The sequence below is a fragment of the Homalodisca vitripennis genome, chromosome 1, assembly GCF_021130785.1.
Source record: "Homalodisca vitripennis isolate AUS2020 chromosome 1, UT_GWSS_2.1, whole genome shotgun sequence".
NCBI lineage: Eukaryota > Metazoa > Arthropoda > Insecta > Hemiptera > Cicadellidae > Homalodisca > Homalodisca vitripennis.
In genome coordinates, this window is record NC_060207.1 from 139,408,085 (window position 1) to 139,434,143 (window position 26,059).

The window sequence follows — 26,059 nt, forward strand, 5'->3', positions numbered from 1 at the left end:
CAAGATGGTCAAGCATATCTTGGAACAAATGATGTCAGATTGATTGATAATTTCGTACCGTTTTTGTTCTCTCAAATTGAAGTAAGAAAACATAATAAATTTATAGAAGAAATTGAAAATTATGGCCAATTAAGTACTATTACAGGAACCATTTCATATTCTGAAAGTGATGTTTTTTCAAACAGTTTTGAATCAACTTTTAAATTTGGACAATTTGAAGCGGTTGGAGATTTAGCACATTTCGGCTTAGGATTCTTTGAAAATGTAAAGTTTCCAATCTATAAAGGTGGTTTTTACATTAGTTTCATAAGAGCTGAAGATGATGATGCGATATTAAAAATAAAAACTGGAAATGATATTCCAGTTGATGGTAAAATTACAATAAACGAGTTTTTCATTAGAGTGCCGATGACTGATTATAAAACTACAAGTAAAATTATGTTGATTGATGAAATTACAAAATCCCAAAACATTACGTTTAATTTTCTAGATTGGCAATGTATTGAACAAAAAGGTATTTCCGGAACATCTTATTCATTCGATATCCCAAATATTTATAGAAATATCTTCAATCCCAAGTTCATTATTGTTGGTTTTCAAATAGATAGACAGAATAATCAAGAAAAAAATCCTTCAAAAATCGATAGTTTGATGTAAAAAGTATCAGAGTAAAATTGAATGGTTCTTATTATCCAGATGAATTACAAAATTTAAACATTTTCGGAGGTCTTTTCATAATTATGTATCAGATGTATCAAGATTTTAAGAAAGTTTACTACAAAAATATGGAAATGTATTACAATCCCAAAGAATTTATAGCAAATAGACCCATTTATGTCATTGATACAACAAAGAGACCAATATTTCTGGTTCAAAGAACGATATAATTATCAATATGGATTTTCAAAATGCTGTTACAAATGCGATTTGTTATGTTGTTGTTCCTGAGAAATTTTTATCATATGACGTAATTAAGAACGATATTAGAGAAATTCAGTAGTTGATGATGTTCATATTATTCTCTTTCATTCCTTCTAAAACTTCAAAAATATACTCTTTCGCCACTGAAAAATCCCGATTTCTTCCGTAAAGATCTTTATAATCAAACACATAATATCCTAAATAGTTGTACAATAGAATGAAATTTCTATTTATCTCTGTTGTAGAAATGTAAACACAAACATTTGTGCTAAAAAATTGATATCTCGGCAGAGTTAGTTCTAGCATTTATAATAAAATTCTTTCTGTATAAATGGAAGTGTATAGTGCCAACTGTTACAAGTGCGATTATTATTGCGATTATTATCAAATGCGAGGAGAAATTATTGATAAAAGATATTTAGTTTGTAGAGATTGTAATTTAATTTTCTATGAAAAACCTAAACCTAAGAAATTTCGAAATAAACTAACACATTTGAATAATCTGCTTACAAAATTGCAATACGGAGGTGAAAAACAAACACAATTTGTTACAGAATTTAGAAAACAAAATAAGAATTTTTACTTATCTCTTAGAACCATTGAGATAAATTATTTTCCTTTTCAAAGAATACATTAGGTTTGTAGGTACCAATACACACAATTATTATGAAAAGATATTACCTGTATTTTTTCATTATCTGGATGTAGAATTTGTTTATGATTTTAAACCAGAAATCCTCGATGATTTTATAGTTCACTTGGAAAAGGTAAATGATAAACCTCGTAAAATAAAGAGGTTTACTCATATTACGGCTTCTCGAGTGAAGGTTAGTGAATTTCATTTTTTCCGTCTTTAAATTTTTTCTATCTAAATGGGATTCTTTAAAGAGTTGAACGATGTTGGTGAATTCAAGTTAAAAGAATACAAGAAGTTTAATGATTTAGAAGAATAAAAAAAGTATAAAATCATGAATTTGGATAATAATAGATAATTTCGGGTTTACAATCATTTCAGAATTGGAAGATTTCAAAGTGCATTTGCCAAATAGATTTTTAAGTCACTTAGATGAAAAAAAGATTAAAGAATTTTTTTAAACATGATAAATTACACTTGCTTCTTACAAGAAAGAAGACAATAAAAGATAGAGAATGTGTTAGAATAATTTTGTAGAATAAAAGATTTTGAAGATTTGTCGTTTATTCGTAGCAGATTTGACATTTGATTTTTTTCATTGATTCAATCAAAGCAAATTTGACAACATTAGATTTTACAGCTTAAGAAAGTAGAAGCAAACAGATATAGATTCGGTTATTTTTCATTCGTGGTTTACTGTTTCATTTCCCAGATTCGTTTATGGTTCAATGAACAGTATTTTACATTGATTTTCTGTTGCACCCAAAAGTGGTCTAGAACCGCCATATATATATATATATATATATATATATATATATATATTCTACTTATGATAGTAATATATAATTTACTTTGAGTTGGGAAAATGTGAATGTTTCCAGCTAAATTAATTTCAGTTCAATCTTTATTTATATTAATTTATAGTTAGTGTATTCAGTTAATAAATTTAAAATTGAAAATACTGCCATGTGGATTGGAGGGATAAGACACCTTCTTCTTAGTAAAGTGTCTTAGGCAGTATTCAAAGACATACTTACAGGTATGGTAACTGTGATCAGGAAGTTGTGTAAAGAGCTATTTTGCACTATTTGTTCGAGTCAGACTGTCATTATTAAGGTAGTACCTGTTAACCAAAAATTTCCATTGATTCAACAAAAATAGCATAAAATACACTATTTTAAAATATAATTTTATTTTAATAATAGTTACTCTGTTGCAAAGTAGTGGCTCTACTCCATAGGCTAAAAAGCTTAGCACGTTTTCTGCAACTTTTCAATGCTGAAATTAGTTATTTTAATATCTATACACTAAATACAGATTTATTCAGGGCATGATTCTGTCCTTCCACAGTAATTGTCCTACTCATCTTTGATTTACCTTTCACAGTTATTGTTATAGACAAGTTTAGTTATTACAAAGTGTTTCCGTTGTAAATTATATGACTAAAATCTCTTGGATCTGAAACTTTTTGGTTCTGGTATACACTGATATGTTAATATAATTTTTCCTTTCTTTTAAAACTAGTGTTATATAAATCCATTTCATGACAGTCAATATATTGTATGCATATGGAAGAGTTGCCTTTAAAATTTGTATGTGTGATGTATTTATATTCAGTTATTGATATTTGTTAGTTTATTTTTTAGATTATAATGCGAGTGTTAGCACCAAATGTACAAAACGTGTACAATGATCTGTATTCACAAGAGGTACAACATCTGTTAAAAATGACAAATTTGAGGATAAACTTTACAAAACTTCACACATTGGGTGACGACCTACTGGATGATAGACAAGAAATTCAGGTAAGTAATGTAACATTCAATTGCTTATCTATGTTACTTAGTCTATTAATATTACTTATTATTAGAGTAAATGTATTGTTTAACTAATTACACATTACTATATGATTAATACATAGATTGGTCAGGGCATTATTGTGTCTCAGGCTCACAGCACGACACTTGAGCTGTCAGGATATTAAATTATCGTCAAACAATTGGCAGCGCCAATGTTGAATCAAACCTTCCTACCGTAGCTCCATAGTTATGTGTAGCGAACAATTGGCAGCGCCAATGTTGAATCAAACCTTCCTACCGTAGCTCCATAGTTATGTGTAGCGAACAATTGGCAGCGCCAATGTTGAATCAAACCTTCCTACCGTAGCTCCATAGTTATGTGTAGCGAACAATTGGCAGCGCCAATGTTGAATCAAACCTTCCTACCGTAGCTCCATAGTTATGTGTAGCAAACAATTGGCAGCGCCAATGTTGAATCAAACCTTCCTACCGTAGCTCCATAGTTATGTGTAGCGAACAATTGGCAATTCTATTTTAATTTATTTAGGAATAAAATTAACTGTAGGGCCTACTAATAATAACTGTGATATATTTCAAACAATTAAGTAACACTTACTAAATAAATAAAGAACTTTGTCATGTGTGTTACAAACAATGAAAACAAAATCAAAATATCAACATTTTAAAATTGGAATGAAATAAATCTTTACTTCAAAGAAATACTTCTATTAAATGAACTAAATATACATGTATATTTTTCTATCTATAAATTTCTTCACTCTCTATATATTTTATAATACACTTGTTCTTTATAAAGATTATAAATATTTTGTGTCCAATTAAATAATTTATTATCTTGACTGGAGCTCAAACAACAATTTGTATTCCAAATCTTCTTGATTAATTTAATTTTTATATTGCAAAAGCATCACTTTTTAATTAAAATCAGTATACATTTAATTTGTAACTGTCGATAATATCTTGAAACTATATCCTAATAAAGTTTTAAAATCTTTCTAAACCTTTGAAATATTCAATAATTAATAAGATTAATAATAATCATTGAGATGTAGTAGTTGTCAAAATGCAATAACTTACTTTTGAAAACACAGAATTTAGTTCTAATAATTCAAATCAGTTACCATACTTTATTTGTACTGAATTCCATGCATATTTGTTTTAAAATACACCACAAAACAAACTCCTGCAACTCCTGGGTATGGTTTTAGTTGTTTGGATTAAGCTGTGTTTTGGTTTGCGACCTCGTGGCGTCGCGACCGGGAAGGTGGGACCTTATAGAGGAATAATCCGTGGATCCGCCACTAGATTCCGTCTATTCCAAAACCTAACCAGCTTTGATGATTAAATAAATACTAATATAATTTGGGTATAGTTCCGAAAGGTTCCCTAACAAAATACTACTAAATCTAGACCACCCACGCTAACTTCTCCCGGTCCACCCTGCTCGAAAGCTGCACAACGACCCTCAGTGTGCACAACCTCCGGTCACAGCCTGAAAACCTAGCAGGAACCATCCTACCAGGAACCTGTCCGGAAGAATTCCGGATGGTAGGAGGCTCCTATTGTTTGAGCTAAAGGCTAGAGGTCGGCGCAGCTGGCTATAGCGTTCGCGGCAACAGACGGATAACGCGCGCGCCAAATTCAAAACTGTAGCGGCACTCGCCGCATCCTCCCCTCCTTCTCCGAGGAGTTCGAAGTCTTAGCCATTAAGAGTGGTAGAAAGGGTGAGAGGAAAGTTATTTGGAAGTGAACCAGTTAAAGTTAAATTGAGCCAAAAATCTTAAACTAGAACGCAGAGTTTACTAAAATATTCAAATAACACTACCATGCAGAAAGGCGGTGCAGAAACCGCGCCCATTCTCGCTGAACAGCTCCAGTCCTCAACCACAGACAACTTCAACCCATAAGTGGAAAGCAACTAAGATCTATCTATCACCAATATGTCACATACCTGCTAAATACTTCTAACTCTTCCAAGGTTAAGGTTGGGCTTCTTTAAAAAGTTTAATTAAATTATAGAAGATAGTCTAGGTAAAAGGAATCAGGATTCTGGAAACCGTGTTGGACTGAGAAATCACGACCTTCATTCAGCCCCATCATCAGACTCAGATTTCCCTCCAAAAATAGGCCAAGTAGGAAAGGAGAAGTTAAGGAAATTTTATTCTTGTGTAACTCCATAGAATATTTCTTCCATCGTAGCTGGCCATAATCCTAGTCCTGTTCCCCTTACTTCCCTCCCCCCCTCCCGCAGCGGGAGACAAGCCTGCTGCCAACAAGCCAATCTACCGGACGCAGAATGAGAGGGAGTGAAAGGTCCCCATGACCTCTCTGGAAGAACATATACAATTCATTGTTTTGTTCATATTCTTTCAAATTTGAAATACAGGAAAGGTGGTGAAAAGATGAAAATGGCCATTGGAGAAATAAATCCAAATCTAAATGATGAGGTCTCCTAGTGACTACAGTCATAAGAGGCAAGGAAAGAGGAGAATTGGTCTGCTAACAAGTTCTTTAAACTTATCTACCCTATTAGTTTTTTCAAGATTGTTTGGTGACATATGGCGAGTAGTATTCCCTAAATGGAGTGTTCAGATCGAGAAGGAATGGGCCAACAAACAATAACTCAAAAGAAAAAAAAAATCCTGTTGGCTCAGAGTTAGTAGGCCAGGAAATGATTGGTAAAAACCATTAATATGTGGATAGGATAACCACTCTGTATAACTAACACATACAAATAAATATACATATAACTGACCATTATAAGGGTCGTAACACGCAATGCTCGAAAATACAAAGTAATATCTATCACGAAAAACCATACACGAACACTAAATTACACAGAGATAAACATTTTATAGCAATAAATAACGATTGACTAACTGGCGTGAGTGCTTCACTATAGCTTTAGCCTAGTTGAATATAGGAGAAAACTTTGTTGAAAAGTCGACTATAAGGGAAATGCTAAATAATGTCGGTTCTAAAGCATTTATCGATACAAATTATTCTCTATCCCTAAATGCCTTAAAGTTATAACTTAACAAAAAAAAATAAATGAATAGGATAGAGATAGTTAAAGATGTGTTAATGAAGTGTGTTTGGGTTGCGCATAGGAGGCAATGAGACCGTCGCTGCTCCCAATATTGATTACAGAAAAAATATATAATTAAATGCTAAATCATGGAAGCTGTAAATACTTCAAACAAAAAAAATTTAAACGGCAGATCTCATAACCACCCATCCCCGTGTAAGTGTATAGTAGACAGTTTGGACCAAAACATCAGAATTGCCCAAACCCAACACCAGGTAGCAAGAGGAGAGCACGCGCAGGTGAACTCCTTAGCCAAATCCACCTCAGTGTCAGGACACAGCCACCAATGCAGGGTCCCAATGAAGAGTAGAAAAAGAAAAGGAAATGTTATTTGTAAGGTGTAAAAAGAAAGAAGAAATGAAAATAAACTCAAATTAAACCTAATATCACAAAGGCTTTTTCGGAATAGAGGAAATATCTAGTGGCAGATCATTGTCGTGGAGTTGGGAGAATGCACTTTTTAATATGGGATACATGTGCTGACCTAGACAAATTTCTTGGTTTTTGGGTCACGCAAGGTAACTGTTACAGGGGAGGTAAAGGTCTCAATTTCCAAAGGTTTAGACCACATAGGCTGCAACTTGGCTGAGATGTGTTTTGGGTGCATTACTCAGGTTAAATAGTCGATACATTACTGTATCACCCACTCTAAAGGGAACCTGTGCTCGACCTTTATTATACTGTTTGGATACTTTATCCTTAGCACGGATCAGATTGTCTAGAGCTTTACTCCATCTCTGTTCCATGTTTCTTGGTTCAGAATTAGGTTCTAGAAGTTGGTCAAGATTCCATTTATTTTCCAAAGGAGTGCAGATTGTGTGTGATTTGGGTTTGGGGAGCTAAACAAAGCAAACTGGTACCAAAATATGTTTACTTTTTTAATTATTAGACTGGAGGAGTTTGAGAACAATAATAGTAATAAAACAATTATTTCAAACAACTTGGGCTGACCTAGCTTTGAGAAAAATACAGCAAACCAACACTTACTGGGAGGAAAAAAAAAAATCAGGTAGTTACTTTAATAAATTATAAATTAGTTTTATATTGATGTTAAAAAAGTTTAAGTAGTTTAATTTTTTATAATATTTTCTCTGTAAATTAGCTTGTCTATCTCTTTTAAATAAATAAAAATTTATTATATTCAAATTGCATTGTTAGACTTATAATTATTGTAACAACTGTTTAAGTACCTGAAACAAATGCTCGTATCCAACATCAAACATATTTCCAAGAGAAGCGATATTTAGAACACAAAGGTTAAGATTCTACCGAAAGTAAAATATTGGCTATAACAAAAATAACAAAGTCACCAACTACCTTACCTGTATTCGTAACTCAAGGTTAGTTACAAATTATCGTCGGCAAGCTGTAATTTACACAAAACAAAAGCACCAGTTATTATTATGTGTTTAACACTAACTAATATAACCAACATCTAAACGTATATAAGGCTAAGTCGTAAAATAATTTAAAGAAATCATTCGGTTAACAATTTATTTAAGTGAAAAACGAAAACAAATTTACCGTTTACTTACAAGGATAACTTACGTAGTACCCTTAAAACATTGACCGGAAATTATAAGATATTCGTACTTAACTGTAGTAGTAAAATCTATAATGTAGATTAAAATAATTAGACTTCGTTATCTACGGAGTGATACAAAAACCGGATCTGAGGAACTCTGCTTACGCAATTACGTGCTTGCACGGCAAAACCGACTAAACTTGTGTCGAAAAATATTACTGCAGTTCCAAAAATAAGAAGATCTAATTCGGATAAAAATATGAAGTAAAATAATTATAACAATTGCGAGCTTAGAACTATAAGTATAATTACAAGGGAAAAAAGACAAATTTAAATTTTAAAAACTGTCTTAAAACGAAACGAGAAATTCTCTTGTTTGAAACAGACAGACAGACGGAAATTACGAACTCCGTGATAATAAATTTTAAACGACTTAAGCCTTATGAAAAACTTGAAAAAGGAATTGTGGCTGTAATAAATAATAAAATGGACAGTTATGTAAATTAAAGAGTCAACAAAGAAAAATACTGCATAACACCTATAATTAGTGAAAAAAAATGGTGTTACAGTCTAATACAAAGTGTACTTCAGGTTACTAGTATAAAAGAAAAACTATAGAACTTGGTTAAACAAGTCGTAACTCTGCTTAGTTAAAGCTTAAATGAGACTTTACTGTTATTAGTTATCAAAAAAATACGATTTAAGAGAAATATTTAAGAATATATTTATATTTAAGAAATACTTTATAAAAAGGGCAAAAAAGTACGGTATTAAATTATTACGGTTGAACTATGAAATTCTATTAAAGTTAAACTGAGAACAATAAAATAAATGTTTAAATTAATTCAAGTAATAACGGTTTTATACTTCAAGCTTATTTTAAATGACTAGAACTAATTTAGTTATCTGATTCTGTTGGTGAAGGTCGCTGCTTCCCTCGTGGCGTCGGTCGCTGCCCTGGGGTGATTTACGCCATTGTTTGAGAAATTACCACTGCTATTCGAAAAACGAAAAAAATGGACGGAAAGCGTGAAATTTAAATTAATGCTGGTTAGGAATGGTGTTGGGAATCCGAGGCGGACGGCTCGCGCTACCAATATCTGCGACCTCGTGGCGTCGCGAACCGGAAGGTGGGACCTTATAGAGGAATAATCCGTGGATCCGCCACTAGATTCCGTCTATTCCAAAACCTAACCAGCTTTGATGATTAAATAAATACTAATAATTTGGGTATAGTTCCGAAAGGTTCCCTAACAAAATACTACTAAATCTAGACCACCCACGCTAACTTCTCCCGGTCCACCCTGCTCGAAAGCTGCACAACGACCCTCAGTGTGCACAACCTCCGGTCACAGCCTGAAAACCTAGCAGGAACCATCCTACCAGAACCTGTCCGGAAGAATTCCGGATGGTAGGAGGCTCCTATTGTTTTGAGCTAAAGGCTAGAGGTCGGCGCAGCTGGCTATAGCGTTCGCGGCAACAGACGGATAACGCGCGCCAAATTCAAAACTGTAGCGGCACTCGCCGCAGGTTGTAAACAATTGTATCATTTTACAAGACCCGCAATGAAAAAATTGCAAAATACAACCTCCATAGCTTTAAGTAATACCATTTCTATGTCCCTCATGTTGTCATGTAATGTACACATGATTCGGTTGCAAGACCAACCATACATAACACTTGCATTCTGTACTGTCTTGATGTCTGGCACCTTTTATTGTAACGGCCTAAATTAGCATTACTACATATTATTGGTACATTGTTCACCCTTTTTCCCCCCCTTAGGGCGGCCTACTGCCATGCACTTAAGCCTCAAGGGCTTTTTGCGCACCCCGGAAACACCATGAGGCCTACCAGTCTACAACTTCAGCAGTTCAACAAACCGCCGAAAACAACCTATCAAGTCCTCCTGGGAAAATTCACCACCCCTGTCCATGCTACCAAAGATGGCATACCGCTCTCTTGCTATTGCAGGGCAATCAAAGAGCAGGTGCTCAACAGTCTCCTCCTGCTCAATACACCTTCCACAGAGCGGATCCTCTTGAAGGATGCCAACTCTGTGTAGATGCTTCCTCAGGTGACCATGCCCCGTAATGAGACCAATGACCTTAGAAGACATTGATCTGTTTAATGAGAGAAGGTCCGAAGCCACCTTGGAAGAAGGTGTGACTGTAATACCATTCTACTCACTCTCAAACCCGGATGCAACCTCCACCTTCTCCCATGCTCCGCGCAAATCCATTTCGAGACAACCCTAGAGTATTCACACCTTGGAACACCGCAGAACGGTTGAGGACCCGTCATAATTGTTGCTGAGCCCTGGTTGGCCAGGGCATCAGCTCTTTCGTTCCCAAGAATCCCCTCATGACCAGGAACCCAACAAACGGTTACATCGTTGATTCTGGCAAGGGAGGAAACGGTCTGATAGCAATCCCAAACCAGTTTGGATTTGATTGCGCAAGAATCCAGCGCCATCAGCGCTGCCTGACTGTCCGTGAAAATGTTAATCGTCTTGCCACTATATCGCAGACGAAGATTCTCACGAGCACATTCCATAATGGCTGCGACCTCCGTTTAAAAGACTGTCGGATACGGACCCGTAGGAACCACCAGCTCCCTACATGGTCTCACTCCCAGAATTCCAGCGCCTGTGCCGCTTTTTGTTTTGGAGCCGTCTGTGTACCATTCGAGCTCCGCTGGTGGAAGAGGTTTCTTCCCCTCTGACCAATCATCCTTTGAGGGTAAAATAATCCTAAAGGGTTTGTCAAAAGGAAAACTTTTGTGGCATCTGATCAGAGATCAGATCATTTGCAAAACATCCTCCTGTATCAGAGTGCTAATTCTGCAGTGCCCACCGCTGCAGCCCGACCAGAGTCCCATCTGCTGAAGACTCCTGTGAACAGGAGTCCCATCATATGAACAGGCACTCCTCCTGGCCATAGCTCGAATGACAATGTCCAGGGGGGCGAGGTTAAGACAACAGTCCAGAGCCGCGCCTGGCGCACTGGGAAAAGCCCCAGTGATAGCGAGGCAGACCATCCTTTGGATACCCGCCAGACGTGCTACCACCGTCTTGGCTTCCGTTTTTGGCCACCATACGACAGCTCCGTACATTAGTGCAGGTCTGACCACGGAAACATAAAGCCAGTACAAGAGCCTCGGCTTCAGTCCCCAGGGCCCACCTATCACACTTCTGCATTGCATTAGAGACCACTTACCCCTGGCAATGACCCTTTCTAGATGAGGTCCCCAGTTTAGAACCCTATCTAGGATCAAGCCCAGGTACTTGACCTCAGGCTTCAGCTCAACGGGTGAGCCTTTAAATAGAAAGGGACCAATGCCCTCCATCTGTCGCCTCCTGGTAAAGGCAACCACGGCAGCCTTGGTGGGGTTGACGGTGAGGCCAACCTTATCACACCAGTTCCCCACCATGTTCAGAGCAGCATTGGTCAGTTCCGTGATTGTTGTGTTGAACTTGCCACTCACAAGAATCACAATATCATCTGCGTACCCTTGTGCAAAGACACCGCTGCTATTCAAAGAAGTTAGCAGGTCATCCACAACCAGGTTCCACAGAAGAGGAGAGAGGACGCCGCCTTGCGGACAGCCCCTGTTAGCCTTCGCACTAACACTTGCTCCCATGAGGGTTGTAGCAACAACCCTGTCCGTGAGCAAGGCCCCTATCCAGTCACACACCTGACCATCAAAGCCACGTCTTGAGACCGCATTGATAATCGCCTGAGTGGCTGTATTATCAAAGGCACCTTCAATGTCTAAAAAGACTCCTATGGCTACCTCTTTTGCCGCCAGCGTCTTCTCAATCCTGCATACCAATTGATGCAGGGCCGAGTCGCATGACTTTCCTGGAGTGTAGGCATGCTGGTTAGAATGCAATGGTCGCTCCAGAAGAGCTCCCTCCCAAACAAACCTGGCAACCATTTTCTCCATGGTTTTGAGAAGGAAGGAGAACAGGCATATCGGCCTGAAAGATTTCGGCCGATCCATGCCCGCCTTCCCCTGCTTCGGTATGAACACCACTCTGGACACTCTCCAGGATAGTGGGATGTACCTGAGAGCCACGCAGGCTCTGAACAGTCTGCACAGCTGGGGTAGGAGAATGTCCAATCCCCGCTGCAAGCAAACCGGTCTCACCCCGTCGCCCCCAGGAGCCTTGTAAGGACTGAATGAGTTAATAGCCCACTCAATCCTACTGAAGGTAACAATACGGTGCGCCAGACTCCACTGCAAATGGGTGGCGCGACCCGCATGTCTCCCCTCACTTTCGGGTGGTTGTTCACCCTCATGAACAATACAGTCCGGGAAGTGTGTTCCCATCATAACTTTCAGAACTCCTTCCGGCTCAGTAATGTAAACACCTTGATCGTCCTTGAGACTACCAAGCGGCGAGATGGGATTCTTTGTCAATAGCTTTTGCAGCCTTGCACAGCCCTGCACACTGTCAATATCGGTGCAGAGCTTCTTCCAGGCTAACCTCTTAGCCGTACGAACCTTGCGGTTGTACAGTGCAAGAGCCTCATGGTAGGTGTCCCAAGTGCCCCAAGTTTTAGCTCTCCTGAATAGATCCCTGACCCTCTTCCTCAAAGAGGCCAGTTCAGAGCTCCACCAGGCTACCCTTGATCTATTTTTGTTGATAACCGGGCATCTGAGATCGAAGGAGCCGACAATCGCAGAAGTTAGACCGTCAGCAGATTCATCCAGCTGCGCCGCGCTGTGAATCCGTTTCCCATTAGTGGAATCAGAATCCAGCCGTGCCCTGAGGTTTTCCTTATATGATACCCAGTTTGTGTTCCACGGATTCCTATACTGAACTTTTTCCAGCATCTGTTCACCGATCTTAAAAAAGATGTGAGCATGATCAGAGAGGGAAGGCTCGTCAGACACATGCCAGCCATGCATCCGACCAGCCATACCCTCCGACATCATGGTCACATCTAGCACCTCCCTTCTTGTCCTAGTGCGAAACGTGGGCACATTTCCCACATTTGCAATCATTAGACTACTGGACATTATATATTCTAGAAGTAACTTACCTCTGTTATTGGTGTTGGTGCTGCCCCACGCCTCGTTGTGCGAGTTGGCATCGCATCCCACCACCAGTTCCGCTCCACTCCTCCCAACATGGTCCACCAAGGCAGCCAGTTCCCTGGAGGGCGTGGACTCCGCATCATCATACGGTAGATATGATGATGCAACTAGCAGGGCTCGTCCAGTACCAGCCACCATCAGCCTGACTGTGGCGAGATCCCTGCAACAAAATTCCAGAACAGGAATGCTGTCCACCTTGTTGCTTACAACAATACATGTCCTGGCATTTTCAACCTGGGCACTAACAATTTTCACCCCTGTCATTGAAAGCCCTGATATTTTTCCCTTGCTGATCCAAGGTTCCTGTATCAGGGCCACATGAAAATCTTCCGACAGGAAGCGCCTGCAGAATACAGCCGAGGCAGCCTTATTGTGCTGCAGGTTGATCTGAAGAACCTTGATCGCCATGATCAGCCGCCCCACCCCGCGCCCTCAGCTGGACCTGCTCCACACCAATGAAAACCCTCCAGCCCCTCCCCTTAAGAGTGGCTGAAGATTGTTCATCTATTAAAATTACGAGTGTTCTGGAATCTCCCGTGTGGACATCTCCAACAACCCTCCAGTCCGACACAGAGATCCCAGCATTCTGTTTGTTTATGGCCTTGAGAATGGTCGCAGAGTCCTTCTCGGCCATGGGACCATCAACCCTTAGGAAGACCTTGGTAGATCTTATGAGGTCTTTGTAGTCCCCACAGATCACCCCTATTCCCCCAGGGCCACCGATCCCCAGCCCCGGAGCCAGACCCCGCAGCCAATCCCTGGTCTCGTCACTGCCACACAGCATGACGAGAGCCCCCCTTTCCGGGAAACACCTCTTGAACTGCAGGCACACACCCTCTGCTGAGAGTACCTCGTCGAGAATGCACCCCCGAAGCTCCATAGCCTCCTCCTCTGAGAGGCGCCTCTCAGGAAAGTTCGCAGGGACCAAGATTAGCTTATGTCCCGTCAGAACCTCCCTGAATGTTTCTCCCAATCCCTCCTCCGTTGAGGGATTGGTACTCCTCGCACGCTCTGCTTGCTCAGGAGGTGCGGTCGGGCGCCTCTTCGGCAGGGGTTTTTCCGCCGAAGAACTAGGAGTAGAGACCACACCTGCAGTTGCCTCCGGTGCTGCCTCCCTCCGTTTCCTCATCTTCCTTCTTTCATTGGTCGACATCTTGCCCGTTTGCCTCCTCCATTGACTGTCCGGAAGCCAGGTGCCGTCGGCCTTCTTCTGCTCCATCGCCCAACGCTTGCGCAGTTTAAAGGGGAGCTTAAGGTTGTAGTCCATTACACATGCTCCAGTATCTGTGTCCATGGACTCAACCCTTCCGCTTGCATTATCGAGTACTACATCGTCGTCGATGGTGGTAGCGCTAGAGGAACAGGCAGATACATCCAAGGCCTGGGTGCCGGATGCAACTGCCTGTTGCAGTTCTTCCAGATCTAAATCTGTTGGTGTTTTTTTGTTTGTATTGAAAGAATCCATAAAAGGTCCCACGAGTACCGAGGAAATAACGGTCCACCCAGCCAGAGCCCCGCATGACCAGGTAAGGCTATTTACGCTTGGGGGGGCGCCCAATCCCCAAGGGCTCCGTTTACGACGCACAACCCCTGCGCCATGCATCCCTTAGGCACGGGTCGCCTCACACCGTGGGATTGGGGTGCCCTCAGTCAAAAACAAGTTTTTGTGTGAGGCGATTCCAGGCGAACCCGGACTGGCACCACTACTGCGCGGCGCCGAGGGCCGTCACCGCGCAGAGTGCACAATCGAGGCACTACCCTAGATCCTGGGGTTTTGTTGACAGCAGGGCCACCTCATGCAGGACGCTAAGTAAGCGTTTATCCGAGCCCAACCATTGGTTAGATGGTTGGATTCGGATCCCCCTTCGGTCTTGAGCGACATCTTGGCGGTGCCGCCCCTGGAGAGATACTTTCCCAGTTCATTGGGATTCACCCGAACTAAGGTCAGCCCGCCTCCTAGACCCCTTGTTCACCCTTGCTTTGAGTAAATTCATCTTTGTATTCTTAGGAGTAAACATGCATAGAAATTGCAATACATATCTAACAAATCCAAAGTACATAACTTATAATTTTAACTTTTTATAACTTTTGTTGTTCCATATGGGATGTACTGTGCACTAGCTAACTTAAACTCCATTATTTATTCCATTATGACCACAAAAAATTTAGTTATAAACGCTGACTCTGTGTTTGATGATATTTATAACACGAGAAAAAGAATTAAATACCAGGTTATCATAAATTGAAAATTGTTCAATAAACCAATATATGTGTGTATGAACACTTTAAAATTTGTTTCAGAGGTGATTAAATGCCATAATAATGTGAATAAATTCCAAAAAAAGACCAAAATATTGCCTTATAGAAGTGACACTTTACTAGATTAATTTTTCCACCTCAACTAAAACAAATACCATAAAAAGACCAAAGTCCTAAAAAATAGATAATTACACTGTTATTAAGATTTTATTTCAGAGGAGTAATAGCAAAAAGATAATAATGAAGTATGTACTAGTGATATAAAATGTATATAATTTTAAGATTATATTCAAAAGTTAGCTTAGGCCAATGCAATGTTCAATTCAACAGTATTCAATTGTGGAATCTGTATATGGGTAAATAAAGAAATATTGACTTTCACTTTCCTGTCCATAAGATTACCATTATGTTCCATTGTTAAATCATTTGTTTGGCTTTTGTGACCACATTTTTTGAGAGAGCGGTTATCATCAATATTCTGTTTTCATAAATAATACATCTATTGAAGTTCAAAATTGTCCGTTATGAGAAATCAGCTGCGAATGTCCTTATACTCTGACCCATTTTCACATTATATCTTAACTTGTGACATTATAACCACAATTATCCTAATTTGGCTGTGGATCTTGCAAATCTGATCTGTAGCCAAAATATTTCTTGCTGTTAATAAACCTAACACTGACTTTTATTCACTCAGTGGATGATACAGTAGTCTGGTGGTTCAAAAGAAATGCCATGAAGTGATGCTACTTTAGTTGGTGCATATAAATAAACTACACTATACCAACCAATTCCCATTATTTAAAAAATTCCGTTCTATAATTGTATAATTTTAATGCAAATATTGAGTTAAGCTCCATATCACATTTTGCTTAGTGCAGCGTTTGAAAACATACACTGGTACAGACTGACTCCTGGAATCAGGAGTATTCTGGAGGTATTATACTAATTTTTGTGAAATGTTCGACAGGAAAAGTATTACTATGCTATCTACGAGATGGTGGTGCGAGGTTCATGTTCTTGTTATGGACATGCGTCTCGTTGTCTCCCTCAAGAGGGTGTTGCGTCCAAGGCAGGCATGGTTTATGGTCAGTGTGAATGCACTCACAACACTAAAGGATTAAACTGTGAACAATGTGAAGATTTCTACAATGATCTACCTTGGAAACCTGCAGGAATAGAAACCAATGCTTGTAGACGTAAGTGCTTTCTTTTGTTTTCATGTTTTTTTTTAATAACTAAAGTGTATATTAGTAATAATTTTTATTAACCTCTTAAATATTTGATTTCTCAGGCTTATATTAAATCTCTTGAACCGTATGATTTTGCCATACCTTATACTCTCTACTATTATCCTGTATGTGCAGTTTATCTCTACACTCTTACATGAACATGTGAACTTAATAAAGAATTATTTTCACATGCAAATTCTGAAGCTGTTTTTAAAAACTATACAGATGCTATACAAAAATATATCGAGTCTCTAAGGGTTGGTTTGGAAGTGATTTATTAACTGTTATGGTGGAAGGTGTAAAGAGTATAACTGCAACAACCACGCAAATAGTTGACACTAATGCAGCAGTGTTGGAGCTGCTATAAAGAAGATCTTCACATTGTCTAGGGGTTGTTTTGGAAGAGATTATGAACAGTTGTGGTTGATTGTTTTCAGGATGTAACTGCAACAACCACGCTACTAGTTGTCACTTTGACGCAGCAGTGTTTGAGCTGACTGGACGTGTGAGTGGTGGTGTGTGTGATGATTGCCAACACAACACCATGGGACGAAACTGTGAACAATGCAAGCAGTTTTTCTACAGGGAACCTAGTCTGGAATTCTCTGATCCCAACGTTTGCCAGCGTAGGTTTTTAATAATTGTCTCCTTAAATTGTGTTTAGGTTAAATTAATTTAGAAATGATTAAAGCAGTTGACAGACAATTGGTACAGAAGCCATCATTAAATAAATTACTTGTAGTTAAATAAAATTTGTTCATATTCACTGCAATTAATACTTTAACCATCAAAAATAGTTACTTTGTACTAATTATTAATATTACTATTTTCTTTAAACTACATTAAGATGTAGGACTACTCTGGACATTAGTTTTCTACTTGTACATTTGTTGTTTTCCGTTAACTTTTATTTCTGTACATGTAAACATAGACTGTAAATAAAATAAATCTTCTCTTAAAAATATAACCAATGGTTTTGGGGGCATTTATCAAGTTGATTTGAGTTTTTGAGGTTTGTGATTATTTTTATTTTGTCCCTTTTTCTCAAAATGGGGATTATCAACATACTACATCTGGTAGGAGATTGTGTAGTTTTCTGCCCATATATGTTGGTGTCCTCTCGTATAGTGTTAGATGATGATGTGGCAGGGTGTAGTGTGAGACATATCTGGTATTGTAACTGTGGATATTTGAACCTTGTTGGAGAGTTTCAATGTACAGCACATAGAGGGAGATGACTATCATTATTTTTAATGTTGCAAAAGCTTCTTTGCACGAGTCTGTAGGGTTCATCTCAGCTATAATTCTTAGTGATCTCTTTTGCATTACTGTCATGGTTTATGTTTGTTGCTGTCGATGCCAACCAAGCACACAACCGATAGCATACTTGGGGTTGAAAGAATACGTAGTAGGTGATCAGTGCAGATTCCAGATCACCTGATTGTCTGTTGCACTTTAAGACAAATATGTATGTATTGAGCATAGCTGTTAAAGCATTTATATGCTGCGTTCAGGAGATTTGGTATAATAACTCCTACCAGAATTTTCTTCAAAAGACAACATCAGGCATAGCCGGAACCGAAACTCCTCTCCTCATAAAATACAGCTGCTTGGTTTTGGAAGCATTCACAACAAGATCATTTTTGTGGCAGTATTGGTAACCCATTTCCAGAGCTATATATGACTGTACAGCTAATGAATCAGGTGAATGTTCAGCAAATAGCAGAATTGTGTTATTTGCATACATAAATGCTTTGCAGTAGTTCCCTAGGTATTGTGGCGTATCATTTGTAACTAGCATAAACAAAACTATCTCAGTACCAAACCTTGCGGCACACCTCGGTTTATGGGAATAGGGTTTGATCTTACAGGCTGTGAGAGCCCTCTGTTAGAGACATTTAAAACGAGGTAATACACGCCTCACCTTTACATATAAAACTTTCCAAAATATGACCACCCACGTCCCAAAAATGCCCCTTAGAGATTTGTGGGAGATTCAAAATAATTGTATCGAATTCTTTGGCCACAAAATAGGGTTCAGGGGGACAGTTTAAATGCACTTGTTACACCGCTGCAACCCAAGTGTATTATATAATATAAAATATTCATCCTATATAATATTACCACCGCAACACAGTGTGGTTACTCATTCTTTAACTTTTACAGATAGCAGCTTCTCCATAACCTAATTATTTTATAGAGAAACTATGAAGTATGTGCATAAATTTGGTATTTTTCACATTACAATTTTTGCATATTACTGTAGTTTCTTAGGAAGTAATGGTATGGATCAGCACGGCCACGCACTTTAGAATGTCAAAATGAATTTAAATTAAATTTTCAGAATTGTTTAGTACTTCTTTGGCCTGTATACACGTTTTACTGACGTAGCAAAAACAGTATCAACAATAAATATTGTGGTGTTTATATAAACTTGAGAATGATACAACATTTATTGTTATGAAACAATTTATTTCAAAAATTTGGTTGGGAAAATTTAAATAAATTTTTATTTAAATCCATACATAAAAATTAAAATAGCTTACTAATTATAGCCACTTTAAGCCATACGTCTATCAAGTATTGTATTATCAAGTATTGTATACAAATATTTATCATTTGTTTATAAGCTGAAAATTCAGATTAATTTCCTTTAACATGATTAAACCATGTCGTTAATGGATATACCCTACCAAATCAATTTAGCAATTACCAACTACGTGCTTCTGACAAACAAATGCTAAGAACTCTGTGTTTGTAAATTGGATTAAAGGCATTCAACGTGTTTATTGTCAATTAAAACAAAGCGAGTTTTTACCATTGCGATTTTAAAATCATTCCTTTATAAGTCTGGGTGTGGTTTAGCTCAATATAAAACATGTTTACGTAATTTATAAAGTTATCATAAAAAAAAACCAAGGAAAAAAGACACAAGTGACATATTCTGTTAGGATGTAATTGTGTTTGAAAATATTTTAAACATACAAGCAAAAGAAAAATTAATAATTTTGCGAAATAACTTCACAGGAAAGTTTTTCTAAAATTTGGCATATAAAATTATTTTTATTTTTCATTTTTTACAAAGCCGGTGCCTAGCGGCCTAAAGGTAGTGCCACGTTGCGCGCATTTTTCACCCCGACTAACTAACGTAAGCTTTGAAGCGACTCAAACGTAGACCTTGGAGCGACTAAAACATAGGCCTTGGAGCGACTAAAACGTAGACTTTGAAACGACTAAAACGAAGGCCTTGGAGCGACTAAAACGTAGGCCTTGGAGCGACCAAAACGTAGATCTTGGAGCGACTCAAACGCTTGCCTTGAAGCGACTAAAACGTAGGCCTTGGAGCGACTAAAACGTAGGCCTTGACGCGACTTAAACGTAGACCTTGGAGCGAATAAAACGTAGGCCTTGACGCGACTTAATCGTAGACCTTGGAGCGACTCAAACATAGGCCTTGAAGCGACTCAAACGTAGGCCTTAGAGCGACTGAAACATAGGCCTTGGAGTGATTAAAGCAAAGACCTTGGAGCGACTAAAACGTAGGCCATGGAGCGACTAAATCGTAGGCCATGGAGTGATGCAAACGTAGGATTTGGAGCGACTAAAACGTAGGCCTTGGAGTGATTAAATTGAAGACCTTGGAGCTACCAAAACGTAGATCTTGGAGCGACCCAAACGTAGGCCATGGAGCGACTCAAACGTAGGCAAAATTATATAACTTCAGACGTACAAGTCCTTAAACATGATTTGCTAAAACGAGAATGTTTGGCGTTTACCTAAGTGCGTCTTACTAAAGGCCAGAATCATACTTTAATGCATGTATACAACTACAAACAAAAGATTCATTACAGTTTTTCCAATAGTAGACACCGACTTCAACTATATATTTATAACTGATGTATGTAAAGTACTGTTTCTGTCATGATTTCAATTAAAATTACAGCCAGAAGGTACATCATACCCAGATGATTTATCTTTCTAAGATCTATCTGCTGAGTAAAACGCATTTAGTAGCAGATGGCGTTTCACAAGAAACTTGAATTGTTTTGAATCGTGTAATTGTCTGACTGATTCTGGGCGCTTTGATTAGTCTGACACTAACCCACACCAACTAAGGCTTGGCAGCCGTCTCTCGATGGCTTTTAAAACGTAATATGCAGATAAATGAGTTTATTCTGAACCATGTCGTAGATAAAACAGCAGAATACTATAAAATAAAACATCCAGAAGCTAAAGTGAAAGCATTTCTAAATTACCCTAATGTATATTAATCAATTATTCTGACCACTTACATATTAGTAAATGACACATAAACAACCACTCAATGTTTTAGTACGTAGTGCATCCAACGTCTAATTCCATATCCAAAATTTGGGTTTATAATTCAAACCCTATTGGCGTGATCGTTCCAGGAAAGATATCGGTTCATGAACATTCTTAGAAATTTGGTAAATTACATCTCGTAGAAAATAACTTGATACAAATAAAACAGGTGATGGGCAATACAAATTCAGTGTATATGTAACAAAATTGGCGTTTTAATTTAAATTATTTACTTTCGTATCCATTTTAGTGAATTTAGAATATAGACATTAAAGGTATATTATTATTTAACTTGTAACTTTTAAGTCAATACTTTCAGCTTTGTTTAAACTAGTTAACACAATAATTTGTTAGCCCTTTCATAGCATTCCATCTTAGACACTGACTGTCTATTTTCATTAGTGTGACACATTCACTAAACAGCCAAATAAAGAGTTAAGAAGTATCATTCCTCTTCTTCTATTGAGCTACCATATGTTTAGGGCTCGTTATTCTTTCCTGAGTGTATCGAATACGTATTTATTCAGTACTGAACATTGTATATTGAATTGTATTGAACATTTAACATTGAATTAGATCCGTTCAGTAGTGTCAAAGAATTCGTGATGAGTGGCATTTAGTTTTTATGTATGTTGATAAAAAGCTCTATAAAAAATCATGTCCCAATATGTGAGATAAAACTTCTTGTTATAATGCTTTGTATTATGTGGCAAGTAACAATTATTGCATTGCGTAGCTTTTAAAACCAATCATCATTATTTTAATTACTTATGATGGCTACGTTTAGGCGTGGTGATGTCTATACAATAATGAGGTATTTGAAGCATAATTATATGAACCACGAATTCATTACAAATAAATGTATTGTAAATTATTTTGTTATTTCTGACATTCTGGAACATAGAAAATGTCAGTTGTTTTGTACAAGCAATCATTTTTCAGTATTTGAAGAATAGGAGGGGAATTTTCCCTTCCCAACGTCTTACAATGACGTGTGCGGGTTACAGTAGTAATAATAAAACCCACCCGTCAGTGAATCCCAGTGAACCTGTTCTCAGTAGACTCGACTCAGATGAACGTCCATGTCACTCGCTAGTCCATAGTCTGTCCTGTAGTCTGCAACACAAGTGTGTTATATACGTGTAAATATTGTGTGCTATCTATACCATTGAGAACGTTCTGTAACAATGATTTCAAATTGTTTATTTTGGATCATTACACCGGTTCTTACTGCTGGTATGACGGATATGTTTTCCGTTGCTAAAGCCTCAATTTTTGCTATCTAGATCAAACTTATTTATTTAAACTCCATAACTAATTGATATACTGAGTTTATTTTATTGAGTTAGTAAGGAATAGGTTGGGTTGACATCATCAGGGGTAAATTTGCATGTCAATAAAACAAAACTATTCTTTATTCTCTGAAAAGTGAAAGGTCAATGCTACGTTAACTTGTCATAAAGTGTGACCAATTTATTACAAACTAGATGCTTCCCGCAGTTTCACAAGTAATTTTCATAATCGAAATCTTTACAACACTTACTTATTACAAATATTTATGATTTTAATAATGGAGTGTAAATTATGTAAATAATAATAGATATTTGCCAAACGTAAGTAGGCGCTCATCAGGTACATATTATTTCAATGTTAATGCTTAAGAGTATAAGAATATAATTTGTCTCATATAAATTTTGCCACGTGCAGGAGCATTTTTTGTTCAAACTATAGTAATTATATTTCACCGCCATTATTGAGTCTTCCTTGTTACCCCGATCCAAAACGCAAATACATAATTGAGATTACCTTGGTATCCCGATGAAGAAAATACACACACATTTAATTTAGTATTATTTCTTACATTTAATTAATATTTTGGAAACCGTTCTAGATACAAACAATTGCTTATAACAAAAAGTTTAAGGAATAATAAACGCATTCCAGCGCAATATTTTTCTAGATTCATAAACAACAAAAGTGGTGATTTGAGTTTAAAAACGTTTAAACGGCCACCATGCTTAAAACAATTGACGTACCAAGCTGGAAAAATGAATTTAGTGCATATACATTTTATAAGATCAATTTCTTGTACTTATTCATTGTTTAAATATTTATCAGTATTCCTATTACTAGTTCATGGTGACAAAATCATTCTTACGGGATTTACATGTAATCGATATCTGGAAAGCTGTTTGAGATATCAAAACATTTGTAATCACAAAATTTAGACTTAATTTTATCAGAATTTCAGAATTGTTTTCTATAGGTTCACAAATAATGGAATTTTGATTTTGTGTAAGATTTAAACGGGCGTCATGTTGAAACATAGCAGCCCAACGAATATAGCTGAGATATTTATAATAACGTTTGTACAATGTTTGAACTTATTTGGCCTTTCGGGAGAATGTTGTACACACAATCTAACTCAAATTGTTTCTAGTGTAACCAAGCTATCGTTTTACTTTAGTTGTTATTACATAACTATTAGTCATATTATAATTACAGTACAACAAAAACAGACAAAAGATACATATACTTGCGTCTTGGCGGGGCAATTACTTTTTGTGATTCAATGTTTATTGAAAAATTAAACTAGGCTACACACACACACGCACGCACGCACGCACGCACGCACTCACACACACACACATAATATTTCTGCATTTAATTAATATTTTATATATAATACATATATATATATAAAATATAAATAAAATTTTAAAATATTTTTAAGCTCAGATACAAAGAATAAACGAAATTGAGACTGTTGAGAATATTACTTCAAAAAGATATTTTCGAAAGTTAAATATATCATTTAATAATATGTCAAACGGATCTATATTTTCAGTTGTATCGAAACAAATAGGCTAAGTTTCCAGCGTTACTAATAAACGTATTTCTACTCTTGAACCTTGTTGAAAGAAAGAAAGGGGATTTATCCTTGACAAATGTTGTATGATTCCAATTCCGCAATGAAAGATACATTTGTTCCCTAGCTCTTAGCCATTTATATGAAATCATTAACATCAGTTTTGCAAATTGACCTCCCAATAAGTTTATAATTATTCAATTTATTTGTGTCTCGAAAGAAGAAAAGACATTGAAGTAGGTAATAACAAATACCTTAAATTGGTTTCACTCTTTAATTATCATGCAGTCTTTCGGAGGTTATTTAAGTAACAATTTTTTACCTCTGCCGAGGTAAAATTATTCAATTTGAAATATAATTACAGTTAATATCGGACTAAATCGGCATTACAATCCAATCAACTCAAATCAAATTAAAATTAGAGGCTGTATTTAATTCCCTTTCGTCAGTCTCAACAGAAATGTCTCCGATTTGGTTTTAATTTATCTTTCCTCAATGCTGTAACAAGTATTGATATTAAACTATATTGAAATATTATATTAGAAATTATAAGTCCTTACTAAACATATTTTATCGTTTATATCTAAAATGAAAATATTTGATCATTTCAAATGTTTAATGCAAGTGTGAAAGTTCAACTGCATGATATTGGCTCCTCTAGTGACTACAAAAACATCATACAAAGTAAGCATCGACTTGAAGAGGGAGACTGGTGCACACCTGCATCAATATATTGTACAAAAAGCTAGATGAACTGACTGACACTTTCTCTTTTTGATTGGTGCATTACAATAATTCACCTCCTAAAGTATTTGGCTGCTTGAAGTCACAGCTACATTTCCTTGTAAATCTTCATAAAACAGGGATTTTATAACTATAATAGTGGTTTGAGCCAAAAAGTTTACTTTTTGAAGTAAATAGAAGTGCCAGATATAACAAATTGAACATCATACTATTCTGTGATAATTTTATAACACACTGTTCGTACACAAACAGAGTAGTTGAATAAACAATTTCAATGCCTATTTTAAATTAGATTTAGTCCTTAGGATTGGGAATTGGTTTACTGCTGTTAACGAAACAATTATAATACACTGTTGCAAAACAAGTATTTGTCAAATTTTACTACAGATGATATACCACTGACGAAAACGAGGAGAAAATTATTTTCATTATATTATTAATTAATGTTAACGTTTAATTATTGTTAATTTTTTCCATGTCTTCTAATTTGTTCATGTATAGTAGTATTTACATTTAAAATTATATGCTATCACCACACTATCAATGTCTGCTTGATTATAATAAATACTGTACGTGAATTTGCTTTAAAAATGGATTATTTTGAGGTACTAAAATGTTTTGTAAAATGATGAATTGAATAAATCAAATGAGATACTGACCTAAAATAATGAACTGGGTAATTTTCTGTCCTTCAATAACAAAGTATAAGAACTTCGGTTTTTGTAAAGTTCTTCCAATATACATGTAGTTTTTGTATTTGCCTTCGAAACTGTTGAATGAAATCACATACATCATTATTTGGCTTGATAGTCATTAAAATTCTTATATTTTATGAGAACATGCAAAAACCCAACTTCAACATATTTAAAAAAAAACTCATATAAGGCCCTAATGGCAGTTTTAATGTCTTAACAATTCTGAATGTGAAACAAATTATCATTAAATTTATTGCAGTTTTTCGCAAAATTCCACAGTTGAACTGCAAAATTTTGAAACCCATTTCTTTGCAATCACATAAGAGGCAAGACGAACGTGTGTACAAAGATCCATATTATGTATTTATGTACTTTTGAAAATTTTGTGATGGTGAAGCCCGTCATTAAAAATATCTCTGTGTTTCTCAAATTTCCGCAATCAGTTATGAAAATAGTCTAAAGAATTCGTCTTAAACGTATCATTCTGTAAAGCTCACGTGAAACCGCTAATAATAATTTTAACGTTTTAAAAATTCTGAATTTTATCAAAACTAAGCAAACAACTAAGAGGTTAGATGAAACATGTGTACAAATGTCCATGTAAATCCTGTAATTCTTTGCAATTTCGTGATGAGTCAGTGACTGGTATTTGGCATATAACATATTTGGCTATGTATATGTACAGTGTGATCCAAATTCTATCCACACTGAAAGGATCTAGGAAACTATAAAAACTACAGTTCAATTTTGTTCATTTGTATCGTATGTTATAATATTATACAATTCTAACGCAACTTAGTTTATTCAAACTAATTCCAACTGATTTCAACGCTATATGCAGTG

At 36.7% G+C, this 26,059-nt stretch overlaps 1 protein-coding gene across 1 annotated transcript in view; it reads left to right on the plus strand.

Moving 5' to 3' along the window:
- LOC124353450 overlaps positions 1 to 26,059 on the plus strand; it is a 95,294-nt gene that overhangs the window by 7,812 nt on the left and 61,423 nt on the right. Inside the window, exons 4-6 of the mRNA XM_046803292.1 lie at positions 3,202 to 3,360; positions 16,324 to 16,552; positions 17,023 to 17,211. Of these exons, the coding sequence (XP_046659248.1) occupies positions 3,202 to 3,360; positions 16,324 to 16,552; positions 17,023 to 17,211 (577 nt within the window). The remainder of the gene's footprint in view (positions 1 to 3,201; positions 3,361 to 16,323; positions 16,553 to 17,022; positions 17,212 to 26,059) is intronic.